Raw genomic sequence first — 15217 nt, 5'->3', positions numbered from 1 at the left:
CTGCTCCCGGTTCCACTCTCGCACACCTGACAATGATGATGGCCGGTGAGGGGAACATATTGCACCGGAGACCTATCCTTCCCCCACGCCCCCACCCTCGTCTCCTCACCACACACCCGACAAGTATGAATGTTCTGCTAACCTATCAATCCACCATTAATCTGATATCAGCCAATATATGGCGCGCCCTGCGCACACAGACAAGGAGGCGCGCCCCGGCCAATGGCAGCACGCTGGACTAATGCACCTGAGCTTTATCAGAGGAGCCTGCAGCCCACCGGGTCAAACTTCATCAAGCTAGGGTCTGGAGACGGAGGTAGCACTGGGACGGCAGGAGGCAAGGAAGGATTCGGAGAGCGCGGTCCCAGAAGGCATCACCGGGCAAGGATCTGAAAGCGCGGCACCATCAGGCATCAGGGCCCGAAGGAGATCTGCCAGGCAGGCGTCCATGGAGAGTTGGACCACCAGGTAGCTCCAGGCAGGGACTGAAGCGAGCTGTATCACCTGAGTGGGACATAGCTGGGTCAGAGGGCAGAGGGCAGAGGTGCTGCGTAGTAAAGCCAAGTGCTAAGACCAGGCGCCCATAGATCCGCAGCTCAGGAGCTACCCATCCTCCTTATACAACTTCACAAGGGGGCAGAGAGACAGGAGCTTCAGAGGCAGCACCAGCTGGGGTTTGGACACTGATGGTTCAGCACTGGGCGCAAGAGTACCCCCACCCCCCACAAAACTGAGTTGCCCCCCTTCTTCAGCATCCATCACCAGTCAAGGTCCAGAGACATAAGTACCTACTAGGAGCCCAAACTCCTGGTACTGCACAGAAGCGACTATAGGGGCACCAAACAGAAGGACCGCCAACACAGAAAGCCCTAAGATAGTGAACAGGACCAGGTGGGGGTCAAATATTCTGCAGAGCACGCTACATAGTGCAAACCTGCAAGGGCCAGACGAGCGACAACTAACTCTGTACAAAAGAAGCAAGGCAGCCCAGCACTGTTGGAACACAGCACCAGGAAAATAGAAGAGAGCAAACAACTCCATGTTAGCGAACTGGGAGAGCCCCAAGAGAGCACAGAACTCAATGACGTCACACAAGTACAGTGAGAGACCGGCAAGACTCAGGTCACAAAACTGATTGGAAGATATCACGGCTGTGAGTCGTCACAGGGCAGTAGGCCATCACCTCAAAGGTATCTTTTCGCAGGGTACACAGAGGCAAGGGGAACATTCCACTTTTGGTGGGAACACTGGCTCTACATCGGGAACGTTTATTTGGGAGTGCTAGGCTTCCAATGGGTTCATCTACCTTCTAAAGGGAAAAATTTGCTTCCTTTCAAAGTTGAAACTCCAACTATGAACACTGGAACTTCAACTGGAAATTTCAACTGGACACATTAGCCGTCTAACCTGAAGACTGACATTCGATTTTGAATGGTTCTTCACTCCGGAACACTGACCATCAGAAGGGAACACTGCGCTCAAGAATCTTTAATTGAGAACATTGTACTTGCACTGGAAAACATCCATTGTCAACAGAAGACATCCAAGAGGCACACTGGCCTTCTAAGCGGACCACTGGCCCTCTATTGGGTATCTTCAAAGAGTACACTGCCATTCCATTGGGAAACTTTAATCAGGAACAGAAGCCATCTAATAGTCGCACCAACCTTATAACTGGACCACTGGCCATCAATTGGGTATCATCAACTGAGGACACTGTCATTCAATCAGGAAACTTCAATAAGAGAGACCGTCCAACAGCAACCAACCAACAGCAACACCGACCTTCTATCGAAAACATTGCTCTGCCATCGGAAACCTCCAACCGAGAACACTATCCTTCCAACAGGAACTTCAACTGGGAACAGTGGCCATCCAACAGGGAGAATGACTTTCTATTGGGAACACTGCCCTTTCATTGGGAAACTTCAGTTGGGAATGATGGTCATTCCAAAGGGACACTGACCTATTTGGTACCCTGCTCTAGCATTTGAATCTCCAACTAGGAAAACCTCTATTGGGAAACTTCAATCAGAAACTGAGGCCATCCAACTGGAACACTTACCTCCTATCGAGAACGTTGATCTTCCTTTGGAAATCCTCATGTCCTTCCATTGGGAAACTTCAAACACACCAGATGGCATCAAAAATGAACACTGACTTCCTATTGAGAACATTGATCTTCCATTGGAAATCTTGAACGGGATCCCCTGTTCTTCCATCAGGAAACTTCAGCTGGAAACAGTGGCCACCCTTCAGGAACACAGAGCTTATAACCAGAGACCAGGCCTTCTATTGGATATCTTCAACCATGGACACTGTCCGTCCTTCGGGATCTATCATCCTGTGTAGACGTGGACCTTAAAAGGTGACAACAGACTTCATTTGAGATCCCTCAGCTGAGAAAAGTGGCCCTTCATCGAGAAACCTGTTTGGAACAACGGCGATCTTCCAGGAGCCCTAACTTTGTGATAGGACCGCTGGCTTTCTATTCATTATCTTTAACCCTTTAACCAAAAACATTGTTCTAACATCAGAAGTGCTACTGTGCATGTGGGATCAACTAGATCACATCATAGATCATCGTATTCTTCACAGCCTCTTCTGACTCCATGGCAGAATCCTTGTGACACCCCTCACACAGGATGTTCTCGATTCACCTGTGGACTTGCTCATTGATTTAAATTGAACCTTCCCTGTTGTATCGCCCAGTAGCGGGCACCATGGAACCCAGCATGCCGGGCACCTTCGTCCTCAACAATACCTCTCTGGCACAGTTCTCGGAGATGAAGGCACCCATGTACCAGTACTCCGCACACAACCCCTGCTGCAAGCTTAGCCCGCAGACCCTGAGTGCCCACCTGGCTGCAGGCACGCCGCATGGCATCAGCGACATTCTGGGCAGGCCCCTGCCTGCACCCAATGGCAGCCTGTTGGCCGGGTATCCAAGTGTGGGCAGTTTCGGAGGCCTGGGTACCCAGGGCGTGTACTATGGGCCACAGGCGACAAACATGTCGAAGGGCTGCAGCGAATTCCCGGCCCGTGGACGGACCTGCTGGGGAGAAACCAGGCAGGACTGGCGAGGAGGAAGTCCTGGTCGGCAGTGCTCGAACGGTGAGTGAGCCTGGGGGTGTGGGCAGGCGATGTGGGTCAAAGGGAAGGTTAGAAAAGAAATGACTGCAAATAAAGCGATGGGTAGTAGCAGGTGAGGTGTTGTTCTGGGAGGTAAGGCTGTAACAGAGAAGAGGGCTGAATGCTACAGGTAAGAGGAACATGGAAAGCGAATAGTGGATAGAGTCAGGGAAGAGTTAACAGGGAAAGGCAAGAGTGTCAAAGAGACAGGGACGAGTCTTACAGGGTGAAGGAAGTGTGTGCCAGGGAGAGAGAAGAGTGAGAAAGCGACGTGGAAAGGTTATCACAGCAAGAGGGAAGATTGTAATAGAGGGAGGAAAGCCAATTGCAGAGAAAGAGAGGGCAAATAAAGAGAAGAGAGTTACAGGAAGAGGGGGAGTGTGTTAAAGGACGTGTGTGCGTGAGAGAGGGAAGAATGCGACAGGAAGAAGGAAGAGCTTGAAAGGGTGAGGGGAGCCTTACAGGAGGCGGAAGAACTGTGATGGAGGGTGGTGTCACAAGGAGAGGAAGGGGTGTGCTAGAGAAGGGAGAGTGGTACCAGGAGAGGAGGGAGTGTGCTAGAGAAGGAAGAGTGTTACAAGGAGAGGAAGGAGTGTGATGGGAGCAAGAAGTGTGATGGAGGGCCAGTATCACAAGAAGAGGAATGAGTATGATGGGAGCAAGAAGTGTGATGGAGGGCCAGTATTACAGGAAAGGAACGAGTGTGATGAAGGGGCAGAGTTACAAGGAGAGGAAGAAGTGTGATGAAGGGGCAGTATCACAAGGAGAAGGAGTGTGATGGAGAAAGGAGAGTGTCACAAGGAGAGGAAAGAGTGTGATGAAAGGGCAGAGTGCAAGGAGAAGGAGTTTGATGGGAGGAAGAAGTGTGATGGAGGAGCGGTGTCACAAGGAGAGGAAGGGGTGTGATGGAGAAGGGAGGGAGTTACAAGGAGAAGAAGAAGTGTGATGAAGGGGCAGAGTGCAAGGAGAAGGAGTTTGATGGGAGGAAGAAGTGTGGCGGAGGGGCACAGTTACAAGGAGAGGAAGAAGTGTGATGAAGAAGGGAGAGTGTTACAAGGAGACAAAGGATTGTGAGGAAGGGGCGGCTTTACAAGGATGGAAGGAGTTTGATGAAGGGGCAGAGTTACAAGAAGGGGAATGAGTGTGATGGGAGGAAGAAGTGTGACGGAGGCCCAGTATTTCAGGGAGAGAAAGGAGTGTGATGAAGAGACAGTGTTACAGGGATGGACGGAGTGTGATGAAGGGGCAGAGTTACAATAGAGGAAGGAGTGTGATGTGAGGAAAAAGTGACGGAGGGGCGGGTTTTGCAAGGAGAGGAAGGAGTATGACAGAGGGGCAGAGTTGCAAGGAGAGGAAGTAGTGTGGTGGAGAAGGGAGGGCGTTATAGGGAGAGGGAAGAGTGGAAGAAGTAAGATTGTTACAGGGTAGTGAAACACATGATAGCGAAAAAGAGGAGTGGCAGGGAGAAGGAAGAGTGCGGTTGGGTGACGGAAGAGTAAGGCAGAGAGGGGAATGAATGTACGTCAGAGAAGGGAGAGTGTGACAGAGAGAGGGGAGTGTGTGACAAAGAGAGGGTAGAGTAAGTCAGAGAGGGGAGAGTGTGACAGAGAGAGGAAAGAGAAAGTCAGAGAGGTGAGAGTGTGACAGAGAGAGGGGAGAGTTTGTCAGAGAGGGGAGTGTGTGACAGAGAGAGGGGAGAGTAAGTCATAGAGGGGAGAGTGTGACAGAGAGTGGGGAGCGTGAGTCAGAGAGGGGAGAGTGTGACAAAGAAAGGGAAGTGTGTGACCGAGAAAGGGGAGTGTGTGACCGAGAAAGGGGAGTGTGTGACCGAGAGAGAGGAGAGTAAGTCAGAGAGGGGAGAGTGTGACAGAGAGAGGAAAGAGTAAGTCAGAGAGGTGAGAGTGTGACAGAGAGAGGGGAGAGTAAGTCATAGAGGGGAGAGTGTGACAGAGAGAGGGGAGAGTGTGACAGAGAGAGGGAAGAGTAAGTCATAGAGGGGAGAGTGGGACAGAGAAAGGGAAGCGTGTGACCGAGAAAGGGGAGTGTGCGACCGAGAAAGGGGAGTGTGTGACCGAGAGAGAGGAGAGTAAGTCAGAGAGGGGAGAGTGTGACAGAGAGTGGGGAGAGTACGTCAGAGAAGGGAGAATGTGACAGAGAGAGGGAAGAGTAAGTCATAGAGGGGAGAGTGTGACAGAGAAAGGAGAGTGTGTGACAGAGAGAGGGGAGAGTACGCCAGAGAAGGGAGAATGTGACAGAGAGAGGGAAGAGTAAGTCATAGAGGGGAGAATGTGACAGAGAAAGGAGAGTGTGTGACAGAGAGAGGGGAGAGTATGTCAGAGAGGGAAGAATGTGACAGTGGGAAGAGTAAGTCATAGAGGGGAGAGTGTGACAGAGAGAGGGGAGAGTTAATCAGAGAGGGGAGTGTGTAACAGAGAGAGGGAAGAGTAAGTCATAGAGGGGAGAGGGTGACAGAGAGTGGGGAGCGTGAGTCAGAGAGGGGAGAGTGTGACAGAGAAAGGGGAGTGTGTGACCGAGAGAGGGGAGAGTAAGTCAGAGAGGGGAGAGTGTGACAGAGTAAGTCATAGAGGGGAGAGTGTAAAAGAGAGAGGGAAGACTAAATCAGAGAAGGGAGAGTTTGACAGAGAAAGGGGAGAGTATGACAGAGAGAGGGGACAGTAAGTCAGAGAGGGGAGAGTGTGACAGAGAGAGGGGAGAGTGTGACAGAGAAAGGGATTGTGTGACAGAGAGAGGGGAGAGTAAGTCAGAGAGGTGAGAGTGTGACAGAGAGAGGGGAGAGTAAGTCAGAGGGCAGAGTGTGACAGAGCGAGGGAAGAGTAAGTCAGAGAGGGGAGAATGTGACAGAGAGAGCGAAGAGTAAGTCTGAGAGGGGAGAGTGTGACAGAGAGAGGGAAGAGTAAGTCAGAGAGGGGATTGTGTGACAGAGAAAGAGGAGTGTGTGACAGAGAGAGGGGAGAGTAAGTCAGAGAGGGGAGAATGTGACAGAGAGAGGGAAGTGTAAGTCAGAGAGGGGAGAGTGTGACAGAGAAAGGGGAGTGTGTGTCAGAGAGAGGGGAGAGTAAGTCAGAGAGGGGAGAGTATGACAGAGAGAGAGAGAAGAGTAAGTCAGAGAGAGAGAAGAGTAAGTCAGAGAGGGGAGAGTATGACAGAGAAAGGGGAGAGTGTGACAGAGAAAGGGGAGTGTGTGACAGAGAAATGGGAGTGTGTGACAGAGAGAGGGGAGAGTACGTCAGAGAGGGGAGAATGTGACAGAGAGAGGGAAGAGTAAGTCAGAGAGGGAAGAGTGTTGCAGAGAAAGGGGAGAGTGTGACAGAGAAAGGAGAGAGTATGACAGAGAAAGGGGAGAGTGTTAGAGTCAGGTGGAACAGTGTGGTTTAGAGAGAGAAGTGTGTTGCAGGACGAGTGAAGAGTGGTACAGAGGGAGGGACAAAGGGAAGCATGTTACAGGCAGAGGGAAGAGAGTTACAGAAATAGGGACATGTTATAAAGAGCAGGTAGAGTGTCAAAGAGAGAGGGCAGTGTCATAAGAGGAAGGAGGAGTGGTAGAGGGAAATTAGAGTGTTAAAGAGAGGGGGTAGAGTGCTAGAAAAAGTGTTACAGGAAAAGTGAGTCAGAGAGGGGAGTGTTAGAGCAGGGCAGGGCATTAGAGCGAAGATAGTGTTAGAGAGAAAGGGAGTGTGTTAGAGGGAGAGAAGAGTGTTAGAGAGAAAGGGAGTGTGTTAGAGGGAGAGAAGAGTGTTAGAGAGAAAGGGAGTGTGTTAGAGGGAGAGAAGCATGTTAGAGAGAAAGGGAGGATGTTAGAGAGAAAGGAGAGTGTTTTAGGGGAAAGCGAGTGTCCGCAGGAAACTAGAGTGTTATAAGGAGATGAAAATATCAGAGGGGAGAGTTTTAGGAGTGTGTTGGGGTAAAAGAGTGTTAAGAAAAACACAGAGCTAGTGTTATCGGGAAAGAGAAGAGAGTTTTAGAAAAGGAGAAAGAGTGCTACCAGGGGAGAGAAAGTGTTACAGGGAGAGGCAAAGAGCGTTACAGGGGAGGAGAGTGTTAGAGACAGGGGAGAGAGATGTAGAGAGATTCGGTGTTAGAGGAGAGTGTCGAGTATTAGAAGGAGAGGGTAGAGTGTTAGAGAGACAGTGAAGGGCGTTAGGCGGAGCGGAGAGTGCTCCATGGGGAGGGCAGTGTTGGTGGGAAACGAGCATGATGAGGGGAGTCTTGGAGGCAGAAGAGAGGGTTAGAGGGAGAGCAGAGGGATATGGTGGGGCGCTCGTTAGCAGAGAGGAAAGTCTCACAGGAGAGGGGAGAAGAGAGACTTTGAGGGAGTTGAGAGTGCTACAAGGGTGGGGAGTGTTAAAGGGAGAAGCGGTGGAGGGAGAGGGGAGTTTTGGAGAGACAGGGTCGTTATAAGAGGGCAGGTATTCTGATAGAAAAAAGTAGACAGCATTACAGGAGGGTTATGTGGAAAGGGAAGGGTGTTACAGAAAAATCCCGGGCTGGAGTAAACTAAGTATGAATGACCTTAGTACCAATGAACAGTTTACGGATACCGGGCTTATCATGGCCCATTTGGACATACGGTTAATGTAACTAAAAAGTAATAAAGCAACTCCTATGTGACGTACGTGCCACGGCCGGGGTTGCTTCCTTGAGTGTTCGTTAGTACAAAGTTCATTCGTACTTAGTTTTCTCTGGCCTGGGATTTGAAGGATTTATGAAGGTCAACAGATGTGCTGTTTGCAATCGTGTGCATATTTGGAATGTTGGCACTTTTAGCCTTGAAAAAGTCCTGCAGACGAAACACGTGTCGGCTGCTACTATGGAGAAAGTTGTTTTTGTCATGCACAGAAATGTGTAATTAATAAACGGATGAATTAGAGTAACTCGATCCTGTGACTACGTCAATTTAATTATCAAGGAATTTACGCAAAATAATTTAGTGTGTGCTTCGGTACCTCCCTCTCAAATTGCCCAGACAGTCTTACAGAACAGAATCGCGCACCCTAGGTGGCTGGGTGCTGTTACCATGGGAGCACCACTCGACGGACTCTTTTTTTAAAGTGCTTGGAACAGATGAACTCTTTGTGTGGATAATTGCTACCCTCGATATGTATTGAGTTGGGATGTGCATAGACATAGCATAGGCCCCCCTGTTTAGCACTTCAATCCTGAGAGGCAATTTCCTCTTTCTATGTGAGCTTTAGTATGCAGCACACATAGAAATAGGAAAAACTAGGAGAAATAAAGATATTTCTCCTCGTTACGCCTCACTTGGGGATGCGTAGCATTTCGACGCATTCCCAGGTCTACCACTAATGGTAAATCTGGGAATGCACTAAAATCCATGGGTGGGTGCACGGTAACACCCATGCTCCACCCATGGAATGGCTCCCTGGGGCAGAGTAACTCAAGGCAGCGATTTGTATTGCCTTGCGCTTTCCTAAATGTATTAAGCCATACAGGGCCACGCTAGGTGGCCTTGTGTGGCTTAATAAATCTCACTTAGGTTTTGCGTGGTCCTTGCGCCCCCTTACGTAGCGCAACAGCGACGCAAAACCAAGATAAATATGGGCCCTAGTTTTCTATGCGCGTTGTGCGGATCGTCTACTTATCCAAGACAGAGGCGAGTTGGCAGATGGTCCCCGAGGAAGTGCTCACTGCTCTCTCTGAAAAGAGGGCTCCCACTTCCGGATGTGACCGAAGTACGCCAATGCGACAGTACAAGTCAGCACACTTGATTATATATACACCACTTATTCACAATCGAAGACATAGATAGATACGGTGAATTGCTAAGGAGCACAAGCTTGTCTGTTGAGTGACAAAGCCAGGAATAGATTTCTGATTTCCGTATTGTGAAAACAATGATTTAGCCCCTACATCCCTTCTCCTTAGTTGAGCTAAAAAGGATTCTGTGAGGCTGAGGAGGAACAGTGACAAGTTAGAATGGCTCCTCCCAAACTGGGCATATCACAAAAAAATGCTGTGCTTTCATAGATATACAGGACAACCTACAGCAGCAGCTCCTCCTCTGTGGCAGAGGAGCGTCGCCCCACCTGCCAGCAGCCGAAAAAATGAAAAATAAAATGATCATAAAGTCTTGTTTATTATTGTTTTATTTTTCTCTCAGAGCTTAGGCTTGGGGGCGGGGCCAGGGTGGTGACATGCTGGAGGGGGAGTGTTGGGCACTGCCTTCACTGCGCATGTGGGGTTGGCCAGCCCTCTCAGGCCGGCCAAACCCACATGTGCAGTGAAGATGTCTCCAAACCCAGCTGCACTGCTGGGTTAGAGAGAGCATGCACAGGCTCCCAGTCTGTGTAGGAGCGCAAATCATCGGTGCCCAGCCCAATCCTGAAGTGGCTTTCAGCAGCATGAAAGCAGGGTGAGGATTGGCCGCAGTGCACTCTGAGAGCCTGTGCCTGGAGAAGCGAGGAGCATGATGCGGCGAGCAGGTAAGTGTTTTTTAAAATTATTACTTTTCTCCCCGTCCCTGTTTCCCCACCTCACCCCGCCTGTCACTCTTTCAACTCATTGGCCGCTACTGGCAACCTACCTGCTGTCCTAAGTGTTCCATGGTTCAGTTAATCTGGCACGCTACTATATTATGTTATCCACATTTGTATAGCCCCTTCAATCACTAGTATGGCTTTGTAGCACTTTCAGTGTCATCTGACCCAATTCAGCATCTATACATTGACGGACAGTGCTGGATTATTTGAGACTCATGGAGATACGTATATTATGTTGTACTGATCTTTTTTCCCTCTTGTAATACTATGTCAGGGGTGAATTCTTCTTTTAATGCTGTGTCTTGTAAAGCGCTCTGATACCCCGGGTCTAGTCAGCGCTACATAAAACTCTCAAATAAATAAATACAATTAACTGGGCGTTCTTATCATACCGTTCGGGCGTTTCGACTAAATGCTATTTATGATTGGTTGCATGTGGTTATCCACATTTGTTGCCAAAAGCCAAGTACATTAATGCTTTGTGTTGGTTAATGTGAAAGTTAGATGTGTTTGATCCGGACAAAGATGCCTGAAGGGTGTTTTGTTTGTGAATGGCTTTTCAGGAATAATTCATCATTTTTCATAGAACCCGGTCAGTAGTCCAGGGCTGTCCGTTGCCCTGTCTGGATCGATTATTTTCTAGATAGACGTCACTAGTCAGATATATCAGAATTGTGAAATGTATGTGTGAGGGGTGGTATGTTGGCAATAACTTTATCTGAATGTTTCTTCAGTGTATCTGTGGTGAGGGGTGTGTTTGCTGTTGAGTAGATGGTGTTTTGCCAACTAGGACACTTTGATGCTGTGCGGCCCGGCTGAGGGTGTCAAAGTTCTGTCTCAAGTGTTCTATTTGTGGAAAGCAAATAATATGTGCAAATGGAAAGGTGTATGGAAATGGTGCTGTTGGATGGAAAGTGCTGTTGGGTTTTGATGAAAGCTGATTGTGGTCAGGGCCACAGGAATTATCTGGCAAGGCAGGACCAAATTATGTGGCAGGGTTGGGTAAATTTTGAGACAAAAATAGGGAAGTTATGAGGCATAATGAGGCACATTTAGTGTTAGTATTACCCCATTACTTTGGAATTTTTACACTTTAACACTATGTGGTCAAATGCTTCACCTCATTAGTACCACTTTGACACCCAAATACAGAAATAAGCAACAGAAAGGTTTCCAGTCAGCCTATGCAAAGGGCCTTCCACTGAGCAGCAACATGTGTTGCCACGCAAATAGCTACTTCTGATCCGTTTGAGCTAGGAACAAAATGTATTTTGCTGAAATCTGCAGATTATACAACAGATGATGGGAAACAACCCTAACAACGCGGGCATCACATCCCGATGCCATTACAACGCGGTCATTATACAACGACCGCGTTGTAACCACGCAATGCCATCACTACGCAAGTTGTTACATCGACTTGCAGTAGATGGCGTGATAACATTAGAAATAGTATAGTTTACTATTCCAACACCTTCCCTACTGTTACGTAGGCTGGAGTTGGAATAGTAAATTATACATTTCTAATGTCAGCGCGTCATCTACTGCAAGTCGATGTAATGACTTGCTCAGTAATGGCTTTGCGTGGTAACAACGCAGTCGTTGTAACGACCGCGTTGTAATGGCACGCGGAGTAATTGCTCGCGTTGTAACGAGTCATATTCCAGATGATGGATTATGTGGGAAATGTAGAAAATCTGTGATTATGCTAAGAACTCCGCAGCCGTCTAATCGCACAATTCTAGTGGCCCTGATTATGGCCTATCAGGTCTGTATTAGGTGTGTGCTGTAAGTCTGTCAAGCGGGTACTGATTAGGCAGTTGCATGGTTCCTCGATTGGTGATAATATGTGATTCACCAAACCTGTGAGCTTTGTTGCATGAGTATGGAGGACTATGAGAAGGAAGCCTACTGAGCTTTAGGTTGTCCTGTGAGAGAGAAGCAAGTCAGTGCAGAACATTGTAGATTAGAAAGTCATCAGAGAATATTTCATAATGTGGGAGGGTGAATAGTATGATATAATGGAGGCTTCTGTATTCAAGAGTGGAGTGCAAAATTACATGACTATAAATAAGTACATGGAAAACACAAGCACAGGTGCTCCAGTATTTCCAGACCAGTCAAGCAGACAGACACTCATTAAGTTACAAGCAACATACATAAAGAAAGAGAACCACAGACAATGTGCATGCAGACACACACATACATGGAAAAAGAAAACCACAGACAATGTGCATGCAGGTACATATTTATTTACTGACTGCATGGCTAAATAGATACATGCATCCACACACAGGTAGATGACTGGGCCAATGATCGATGAATGTTTGCGTGGGTACATGGGTAAGTAGATGAATGCTTGAGAATGAAGTAAATGGTTACATGATTATACATATCTTTGCAATGTTACATGCGTGTCTGATTCTATGTTCTATAGGTTCTGTTGATTGTTGGGCTATTATAGGGTAAGAAAACAGTAAGAAAATCAATGAATCTCCTACTTTCTAGATTTTCAGATCCCATTGGGGTTATTTGGTTCCTGCAATTACATTGAGCCCTTTTAGAATTTAGATGATGAGGCTGGTGGATAGGAGTCATGTTGCCCTTGGCGAATGTGTGATCGCAGGGGCATGTCCCGCACTCCTCCCATCTGGCCTATTGGCTGTATATAAGAGGGAAATCCAAAAGGGGAACCTGATCAAAATAAGAGCACTACTGTCCTTCTTGCATGCCAGATAATGCGTTGTATGTTGTGTTTTGTCCTGACCAAACAGAGTTAGGTTTAATTGACAGAGAAAGACTTTATTCTGGGGCATAGTTTCCGAGTCCTAACGAAAGCCCTGGACCCAATGGCCTCCTTGATATAGGGCTGAAACATGTTGACGCTTTCAGATAGGGTGTAGGATCATTATCTCCATAGACACCCCCTATTATTATTTTAATCATATCAGAAACACCGTGAATAAAAGGGAGACTTTGGTGTTTCGAGGTATTTTTAGCCTATGACCCGAAAGGAGAATTACACAAAGTGCTCCCTGGAGCATAAGATACCTTGTTGTGGAAATTAAAATAAAAACGAGGACGCATACTATATTTTTCACCTCTCACCCCCTCCAGATTAGATTGTGGGGATCTTCGGTCCGTGTATTATTCTACTGGTATGTGACATTCTTTTTCACATGAGGAAAGGACACATGAGAAGAGGAGGTGAGTGTCAACAATTGGTCATGGGCTCCACCGAGTATCAGCAACCCTTTCATCCTGACACTCACTGAAGATGTGTTGAGACTGTCTCAGGTGTCCTTATGCCATTAGGACAGGGGCGTGCCTTCCATTGGTGCAGTAGGTGCAGCGGCACTGGGGCCCACTAAATCCTGATTACAGCTGAATTTTCTGATTCAAACAGCAGTCAGGGAGCGCATTCCCTTCTTTGCAGTAGTGCCCATGACCCACTGGCTAACCTACTGCCTTAGGGCATTATTGGTCTTAGTCCAGGTTTCCAAACTGGTGGCAAATCTACCAAACAAATTAGTGCCATTAAGCCCTGTCACCATTAGGTGATGGGGTTAAGAGTAGCAGATTATTATCGTGTGCCCCTAAGCCACCTTACTTTATCATTTATTTAAAAAAGATGCTGGACGCCACAGGGTGGTATGATAGAGCCCACTGAATCTAATGTAATGCCACCAACTAGTACACTTCATCGCCCATGAGGGGAGAAAGGGGAAAAGTGAGGGACAATTCATGCAAGAAATTCAAAGTGACCAGCCCTCCATATGAATGAGTACTAATGTTCCCAATCATTTCATCTTTGAAGGGGTCTTGTGTGTGCACCATGAATATCGACTCCAGAATACCGATGGGACACAGTGTCGAGGGCAAAATATAAAAGAAATATCAACAGGCACATAAGTCTATGGGCCAGATCTACGAAGCATTTTAGCAGTCGCAAACAGACCATCAGGCTGTTTGCAACCAGTAAAATGCTTTTTGGCATGTACCAACCCTATTTTCCGAGTCAGTAACCTATTACCAACTCGCAAAATAGGGTTTGTGAGTCGCTATTAGGAAGGGGCGAGTACAGGGCATCCCTTCCTAATAGCGAGTCGCACTGGTATGTAGGAATGTTTTGCGACCGGTAACGTGGTTGCAAAATATTTGCAGTTACCACCAGTCTCAAGTTGGTGGTAACTGATTCGTAAATGGGAAGGGGTCCCTAAGTGACCCCTTTCCCTTTGTGAATGTGAGAGCGAACATTTTTTAAGAGCAGGTAGTAGTCCCACGGACCACTGCCTACTCTTAAACAAGCATTTGCAATGCATTAGGTCTCGCATTTACGCGAGTTTGAGCTATTGACATTGCAAATAACAATGCCTATTGGCATTGTCATTTACAATGCCAATAGCTTTAACTCGTGTAACTGCGAGACCTATTGCATTGCAAATGCTTGTTTACATTCTGGTGCTTGCATTCTTTGAGATGTAGTAGGATTTGCAATTCAGAAAATTACACTTAACAACGATTAAGGAAAACAGATATATGATGGATACATAACTAACACCACTAGGTCACAACGCAAAGCTTACATACAGGGAACAGCGTGAGTTCCCTGCATTGACAAAGTGCTGCTAGGAACTGCTGGGGTCCCAACCCCTCTGGATTAATGTTGTCTGAAAAAAATGTACCAGCTCGAGTGAAGTGCACGGTGTAAACTGCACTGTGTGTCTGTGGAATAAACACACACTGCTCCAGGAGAGGTGCGGGCACTGGTGGTGCCTGAGGCAATGCAGGGAATTCCGATGACATGTCAGGCGCTGGCTCTTGGCACCGCAGACGACTCTGTCCAGCGCCCGAAAATAGGCGTCTGAGAGGCGGGAGGTATCAGGACATGACCCCGGGTCATGTTCACAAGAAGGGCCGGGTACTAGAAAGGGAAGGTCGGTGCAGGGTGAAATTCTGAAAGGACTAGCTGTGCTAGGAGGCTCAGAGCGGGGCAGCAACACAGGGGCTGCTGCGTTGGTGGTGGCGCTGGGGGGGGGGGTCAGTGGTATCTGGCACAACAGCACGGAATGAATCAGGTTCATGCAACAGCAAACTGAGGGCGGGCACTCGTCCCCTGTTAGAGTGAGTGACAGAGGATCGCAGGCAGTGCGGTATGGCTGCTTGGAAATTGCCGAGAATATTAAACTAAAATTGGAAATGTATATTCATGTTCCATTTACATGCCAAAGCATTGTTTTCATCACGTCGATGGTGCATAATACAAGGACTCTAGTGCTCGGAATTGAGGGATGGAATTTCCTACACAATAATTTGTTTTTACATAGCGCCTCATATTGTATTTCTTCCGTTTCTTAGCGCTGTAACAGGCTTTAGTGAGTTTAGTCTAAGCACTTTAATTAAGGGACGTTACTTTTACCAAATGTTTAGCACCCAATTTCCCACTTCTCCTAGAGCAGCGAATCGAGCAGAGCATCAAAGGGCTGGGTGAGAAGGGAGGGGGGAATGGAAGGAGCAGTGGAGCAGAGCGGCTAAAGTGAAAGAAAGCTAGAATCGAGCAGAGCATC

At 47.8% G+C, this 15217-nt stretch overlaps 1 protein-coding gene across 1 annotated transcript in view; it reads left to right on the top strand.

Annotated features, from left to right (window-relative positions):
- The first annotated feature begins 332 nt into the window (after positions 1 to 332).
- The window catches only part of NKX6-3 (NK6 homeobox 3), a 67381-nt gene continuing 52496 nt past the window's right edge, over positions 333 to 15217 (top strand). Inside the window, exon 1 of the mRNA XM_085634044.1 lies at positions 333 to 3114. Within this exon, the coding sequence (XP_085490170.1) occupies positions 2724 to 3114 (391 nt within the window). The 5' untranslated portion in view covers positions 333 to 2723. The remainder of the gene's footprint in view (positions 3115 to 15217) is intronic.

This window comes from Triturus cristatus, chromosome 11 (genome assembly GCF_964204655.1).
Source record: "Triturus cristatus chromosome 11, aTriCri1.1, whole genome shotgun sequence".
In the NCBI taxonomy this organism is placed as follows: domain Eukaryota; kingdom Metazoa; phylum Chordata; class Amphibia; order Caudata; family Salamandridae; genus Triturus; species Triturus cristatus.
The sequence above is the reverse complement of the archived record's forward strand: the minus strand, read 5'-3'. Positions and strand labels throughout refer to the sequence as shown.